This window comes from Cynara cardunculus (genome assembly GCF_001531365.2).
Source record: "Cynara cardunculus var. scolymus isolate 2C chromosome LG 10, CcrdV1, whole genome shotgun sequence".
Taxonomy (NCBI): domain Eukaryota; kingdom Viridiplantae; phylum Streptophyta; class Magnoliopsida; order Asterales; family Asteraceae; genus Cynara; species Cynara cardunculus.
The window spans coordinates 5,006,312-5,013,900 of NC_037537.1; the positions used below are offsets into that span (position 1 = coordinate 5,006,312).

Below are 7,589 nucleotides of genomic sequence, written 5' to 3' on the forward strand. Positions count from 1 at the left end.
TCCTGATTTTCCAAAATACAGGTTTTAAAACCTTGTTTATCAAAATAAAAACGAAAACATAGTTAGTTATATTTTAATAACTTTTGTGACGAGCAAATTTGTTTCCTAGAAAAACCTTTATAATTGGACCCGAAACGAGTTCCAACGAAACTGGCCTCAAATGAGACCAGTTTCAAGTCTAACAGGGCTCGGTCTTAATGTGACCTAGTGTTAACTAGGTCTCACCGATCCCAATTATAACCGTGTTTCTCAGTAAAAGGTAATATCGTGACAGCAACGATAAACTTTGTATTCAGACAACAGCAATTTCATTACTTCAAGCATTTTCTTTGAGCAATAAACCAATAATCATCTAAATAAACAAACCCGATGATAATAATAATAATAATAATAATGAACAACATAAAACATGAAAAGAAATATGCGATCTACTTCACAAACATTTTACAACAGAGGTTGGCGGACGAGTAGACCCCTCATAATCGGTGAACTACGTCGAACCAGAACAATATAGAAGTTGGTGCATATATGACACGGACTTGCTGCAGCGCGAGTGTGCCACTAGTCAAAACCGCTTTTGCACCGCCCTTGATTCGAGTTTGAGAAACCGACACGCTATCACCGTTTCGCTTAGCGGTGGATAGCGGTAATGGCTCACAGCCGCCAGCGGTGGTGATGATGGCATAGGAGAGATAGTCTAAGGGATTCGACTCACATTGCAGATTACAGTCTTCGATGATCAATCTACCGCTTCTGTGAAGCAAGCAGCACCCCAACTCCGCCTTTACTGTCAGCTTTGCCAATTTGCAAGTTGATCGAAACTCCAATGCACTGATAAATCACAAAAAATATGCATACAATTGTGAGCAACAAAAGGAGGGAGGGGGTCACCGAAGTAGTGGAAATTCTTGATGCATTCGCTTTAATTCAATGTGTGCTCCCCTAATTTAACAGAAATGGTTGCAGCCTACTGGTATTGTCATTATAATATGACACTTGGGTGTTGCAAAAACCACTTGTATGTCATTTTAAACTAAACCGTACATTTTAAAATTAATTTTTGTTTTATCGTGGTTAGCAGTCATAGGTCAAATAGCAGTGGTCAAATGGCGGTTCCACAATCAGCGGTGCTATTGACCGCTAAATGACCGCATCTTGAATGCAAAAAAATCAGCCGCATAAACGCTATCGTTGATAGGCTGTTTTGGTGTTAAAAAGGTAATTTTGTGGGCTTCCATTTAAGAATTGCATTCGGTTTTATTTTAGTCCAACATATCAAGACTTCACTATTGTTATTTTTCTGGACTAAGACACTATTATTTTTATTTTTTGAACTTGGACATCATTATTCTTAGTTTTTAGGTTTGGACACCATCACTTTGACCTCTTGATTTGAATAAAAAGTATTTACATTGTTCAACTATTATACGGTTCCTGATAAGGGAGTGGCTACCTACTGGAGCTTCGACCACTCACCACCGGTCAATTCCTTATTTGGAATTGGACATCATTATTCTTATATATTTTTTATTGAATACATAAAATATGTTGAGTTATGCATGCATGTATATAATTCTAATTATTATATGAACCACTATTTTTGGACCGCTATTACATCGTGATATGCTATTTCAAATCACAGTCCTGACCGCGATTTCATATTTTGACCGCTGTAACAGCATAGACGAGCCTCTATCCCTTGTGGCAGTGGAAAGGCTTGGGTACATCATACCCTCCCCAAACCCTACTTTGTGTGATATACTGGCATGTTTTTGTTTGGTTACGCGACCCCTAAGCACCAAGGCTCTTAGGCTCTATGAGGAATTCCTATTGACATTTCCTTCGCATTTTGGGAAGGTCATCGTGATGAGTGAAACAATGACATTTTGATCACAAATGAGTCAAGCTACTAGCTACTCCAGAAGGTCTCCCCTTTTAGGGTGCATCTCGACATCTAGTATGCGGATGAGACTGAATGGGTGAGAGTGAAAAAATTATTAAAAGTTCTAGGGTTTTAATTTGACATGGATTGTTAAGTAATTTGTCAATCTTTTTCCATCTCCCTGTTTTTGTTCCACCCATTTCGGTTATTGGGTAGGACAGAAAAAATACAGTTTTGTCCCACTTAGGTTCTAGTCACAGTCGAATGTTGTGTAAGCCGTTAGCAAGTTTTTGTAATGTCATGTCCCGTCTTGTCTCGCATACCAAATGCACCCTTAAAAAAAAACCTTTTGAGGAAGTATTGCAACAAAAAATAATACTCCTGACATTCCAAAATAAATGTCCACAATGAAAAAGACACAATTTTAGAAAAATGTAATTACTACACTCTTTAATTAATAAAAGACAATATTATAGAGAGAAATAATTTCTCCACCTCATAATTAAGGGTAAAATGAGAAAATAGACATTTACTTTTAAATTGGACACTTATTTTGAGACGAAATAAAATAGTAATGTACACACTTATTTCAGGATGAAGGGAGTAATGATCAATTGCAACGACTCTTTTCACTTATTTATCGATATGTGTTACGGTTCTGAGTGGAAGGATGTTTTGACATCCTGAGGTTTCTACTTTCTAGCTTTCTCAAATTTCCAAGTATCGTATCCAGCTAAGCAAATATAATCTACCATAGTTCAATGACACTTTCAGGGGGATTATATTTGACTAAATCTAGGTATCTGAATACATTACTAATTCAATTCCCTAAAATCAGAATTAGTCAAGTAAAGAAAAAGGTGTTGAAATATGCAAACCTGTCTGAGCCCCGGGAACATAGGAGTGTCGTATCATCAGGAAGCTCACCTCCTCCAATCTGAACAATTGAATTATAGGAAAATGGTAATGTTCTATGGTGAAAACCTACATGCTTAAGTTCTTCAACAATACACAAATAGAACATATGCTACAAATATCATTCAATGCGCTTAAGTTCGATACTGACTTTTATTACTAAAACACCCTTATTCAATTTATCTTCTATTCCTCCTGGCTTATGTAAACCTCACTGCTTGTTTAAAGCATTCAATGATGGAGAGGATCATATTAAGGTACATCAACGGTCTACAGGCCAACATAATGCATTCTTAGCTAATAAGTACAAATAAGTTGAGCATACATGGAAGCAAGTGCCTATGTTTCAAACAATGTGTGAGCATATTGATCTTATATATATATATATATATATACACACACACACACACATTATCGGATTCTCATAATTCATTAAACCATGTATGATTGTCTCTATGTATATCTAATACCACCAGAAATATTGTAAAAACATAAATTTCCCTAAGCATAATGTTCAGAAGGTGGGGAGCAAAATAATAGCAGGCATAGATACTTGTCAGCGGACAAGACAGTGGCATGCAAACTCTATTTTTCACATAGTAAAGAGAACATAGTAGCCAGAAATTGGGCCTTTGGTGTCAGGCCTTAAAACACAAACACAATTTAGAATCTACAACGATATTAGTCAACTGAGAATAGAAGGATCAACGAGAGGGAAAGATTCTGAAGGAAGGTTTGACAAACTATATAACATACCAAGCATAGTGGTTTATTGATTTGAATATTTGAAGCAAAATGGAACCCCCCTGCTCCGATCAATATGGTGTCCCCTGGCCTGAGTGGTTATGCAAAGTCCAATTTAATATTTCATGCCATCATAAAGTAATCAACACACAACAGGCGAACTACAAACACCTTGCAGCAGAAACAGCTTCTTCAATGCTTGGAAAGACCCCAGGTTCTGTTAACCGTTTGACAGCCCGGTCCACTCGCAACCATAGGCGAGGGTGACATGCCAAGAAAAGCCATCTGTGGCAAACGAGGGCTGTGTTATACCGATCTGCAAACTCAACAGCAATTTGTGACATCATATGAAATCATGTTCTGCATGTATTAAGCCTCAGAAAATGTTTTAAGTAGCACACTGCCCTTTAACATTACCAGATAAAAAAATAAAATTCTAACTTCATATACGAAAAAGCTTTGTGTTCTTCTGAACCCAAATTCAAATAACCGTTACCATCCTGGTGCGCCGACTCTCTTCAGCTTTGAAAGGATTTCTGATGGAAGTCTATGTAGTCTTCCCACGAAAAATTCATTCAGCATTCCAAGTAAATATAACTTATATGGTATCATCATGCTCAGTGTCCTCTATAAGGCGTTGAGGAGGAAACAGAAATACACGTTACAGTTCAGATAAATTGTACTTGGTCCTTGATTGGTTGTCATACTTTGACTTTGAACATCAAACGAAATACTTCCAGTTTCAAAGTGAATATGAAGTTGAGGGAAAAACCATTAACCACATCCTAAAGTACCATAAATAGAAAAAAGAGCTTATGTTGAAAATATGAAATAACATATACTAATTATATAAACCTGGCAAATACAAGTTTGACGATCGAAGTCAAAGGATGGCAACTAATAGCAAATGGAAGGCTGACTTACTTTTGGAATTCTTGGTAGAAGTTTGTAATTAAATTTCTCATACTCAATAAATTGGAAGTTAGGGTGGCCTACATCATCCGAGTATGTTATCACTTTTTGAACGCAAGAGAAAACTGCAAAAGTGCAGTCAACCATACTACCAATGACATCGTATCTACCCTAGATAATACAAGCATAGCTTCAATTATTTTATCAATCAATATTGCAATCACTAACCCATCACCCCAGTTCCGCTCAGACCCACTTAATAAATCATGTGGTGAGCAATTGCCACTTTAAAGGGGTATTTCAGTCGTCTATTAAGCTAATTGTACCAAACACCTTAACCACATGATGCCATTTCCTTTAAGTTTAGTTTCAGTTAGAACCAATTGTAATCAATATCAATTTAAGCTTAAAGCAAATGCATGCTTAATCAGTTATTTAGCAAAACAAAATACGTATAGAACTGATCAATTGCTTAATCAGTAACCAGGCCATATGAACTACACACACATACAGATGATAAACACTATAAGATATGTAGAATGTGTATAAAAGTTAAATACGGGTTTAATAATATCAAAGAGGAGAGAGATAAAACTTCAAGCACAAATGATGGGGATAACAATTACAAGGCAGGCACATGTTGGTTGGATTTATTCCTTGATACAGTATTTTTCAAACTTTTAGTGTTTTCTTGTTCTACAATCTACAATATGGGCCTTGCATTTCCTACAAATAGAGTTGTAATTTCTGAGATTTTATTAATGAGAGGGGATATTTTTTATAGAAATTACCTGATGGAAAATTATCTCTTTCGGCTATGCACAGTGGTCTATGGACTGATTCTCAAGAGACCTAGGCTTCTGCATTAGGCTCCAACAGAATGATAGAATACAAAAAAAGATGTATTTTGCATCCAACCAAATGGTATAACAGAAGATTTTTGTGTTAATGAATAATAAAATAGTGAATCACCAAATTTGGTGGGATACTATTCACCAAATGGTAAAACTTTGTGTGTGGTGTTTTGTTAGTGATACCTTTTTTGTGGTATTTTGTTTTTTAGTGATCTTTTTAGTGTGTGGTTGGAAAGAAAACAGTTAAATACTGCTAACTGATCACCATTTTAATGTTTGTATTGATGTTAGGGTTGGAGATGCTCTTAGCCTAGTTGTTGTATTGCTTTTGCTAAGCTTCTATATTTCATCATCTTTGTGCATCAAAGTGATACACGAGAGAGTACTTTTTCCTGCGACTTCCTGGTTGATTAGGGACAAGAATGCCATTAATCCTATCTGCCATTAAGACTACCAGCATAAAGAGCTCATTCATCACAGCCTCCGCCATCAACCTTCAATCCAGCCACTGTCATCCAAAAGAAATTTTGAAACTGCTACAGAGTTCACCTGGAATAGTGGTCACAAAAACAACAATGCCTTGACAACAGAACAGCTACAATACTCGCAGTTGCGACTGTCCTGAGACTACTGCTCCCCGAGAGAAACAAAGAAAAGAAGATAAATGAAGTCACTGAAAGAGATCAGGAATTTTCATCCGCCTTCTACAAAAATGAGCACCAAAATCATCTTCTTGTAGCATGTTTAACTTCGACAGGATACTCCTACTTCACATTATGTGTGGGTTATTACTTGGTTATGTTCCACTTGGTCCAGTAATTCCAACGACCACAATCACTTTCTTGATCATAGTTCTTAAGCCATGGTACTGAAATATCCTGTATAAAGAAGAATAAAATAAAAAAAATGATCCTTTCTTTGATTATCCCATAAATTTTAATGAACTTCCTTTATCTGTCATTTCTGGCATGCACAATCACGAGCATATGATCTGCATTACTCGTGGCATGTAAAAAGGTATTTGAAATTTCTCAATCGTATGAATATCGTTTTTTGAGCTGTTGTACCTTCATCTCATGACTCTAGTTGCAGTCACTCACGGCAAGTATTTTTTGGTTAGTTGCATGCCTAAAAAAGGATAACCACGGTAGAAACTCTAGTAGACACTATTCTTTTGATAATACTTCTCATGGTGACTCACATAGTACTTGGCCTTCTTATGAGCATTCTAAGCAGTCAGCCTTGATTCTAGAGCATATCTCTTGCAAACTAAAGAGCCTATGTAAAGTGCTCTATGAAAATCCCTGATTCACTGGCTCAAATCCTCCTGCCTTAATAGATTGGATGGTTGATCTAGAAACAAATTTTACTATTTGTCTTATTACTTTCGAGAAACTCTACTATAATGATCAAGGGGGATGCTAGACACATTGGTTGTGTTGTGGGCTGAGGATCAAACATATATTAAAGCAGAGTCTTACATACCATGAAAGGAGAGCTTAGATTTAAGCATAGCTCATTTGAATTTAAGAGGTTGAGATACAAAAGCCACCAGGCTGTAACCGCATAAGTATTAACATAAATCTCGGTCCATGATCTAAAAGTTTGAACATTTATGAAACCCTTGTACAACCAGACCTCAATAATTCTTACTTGACTCACCATCATATACCAGTACTGGTCGGAATTCCTTTGCAAGCATCACGTATTGAAGATCTCTTAGAGCCTTCCCAGTTTTCAGAATTTACTGAGACATTGTTGATTAGTTTGGTTCAGACAGCTTGTTGATGTTGGTGTTCCTTTTTGAATGATCATCTTGATGTTGCTACACAAACATGCCCTCAATGCTTCTTTAGATCATGATATCATATAAAGCATATAGCTCCATCTAAAAGATCATTAAGCAATATCAACCATATCCGACGGAATGACAAATATGTTCATGGTTCCTAGTTCTCTAAGGCTATGTTTGGCTAACTAGCTGATAAGCTAGTTGATGGCTCATAAGCAAGTTGATGACTGATAAGCTAGCTAACAACAAATCATGTTTGGTAAAAACTAACTTATAAACATGTAAATGACCAAAAAGGGCATATTGAAAAAGTAATCAATTACAATATTTCATAACATAATTAAAACAAATCTCCAAAATATAATACATTAATAGCAAAAAGATGATAAAATATAAATAAATAATATAATAACCTGTTTCTGACCCTATTCGGGGACCTTTAAAAAGTTGCTGACACGTACAAATTTACATTTATTAGTAAGCATTTTTA

General features: G+C 36.1%; 1 protein-coding gene across 1 annotated transcript in view; it reads right to left on the bottom strand.

Moving 5' to 3' along the window:
* Nucleotides 1-345: 345 nt before the first annotated feature.
* LOC112519333 (F-box protein SKIP5) overlaps nt 346-7,589 on the bottom strand; it is a 9,632-nt gene continuing 2,388 nt past the window's right edge. The window contains exons 2-5 of the mRNA XM_025127392.1: nt 3,713-3,857; nt 3,554-3,632; nt 2,761-2,819; nt 346-831 (exon numbers count right to left, since the gene is read on the bottom strand). Coding sequence (XP_024983160.1) covers nt 477-831; nt 2,761-2,819; nt 3,554-3,632; nt 3,713-3,857 — 638 coding nt within the window. The 3' untranslated portion in view covers nt 346-476. The remainder of the gene's footprint in view (nt 832-2,760; nt 2,820-3,553; nt 3,633-3,712; nt 3,858-7,589) is intronic.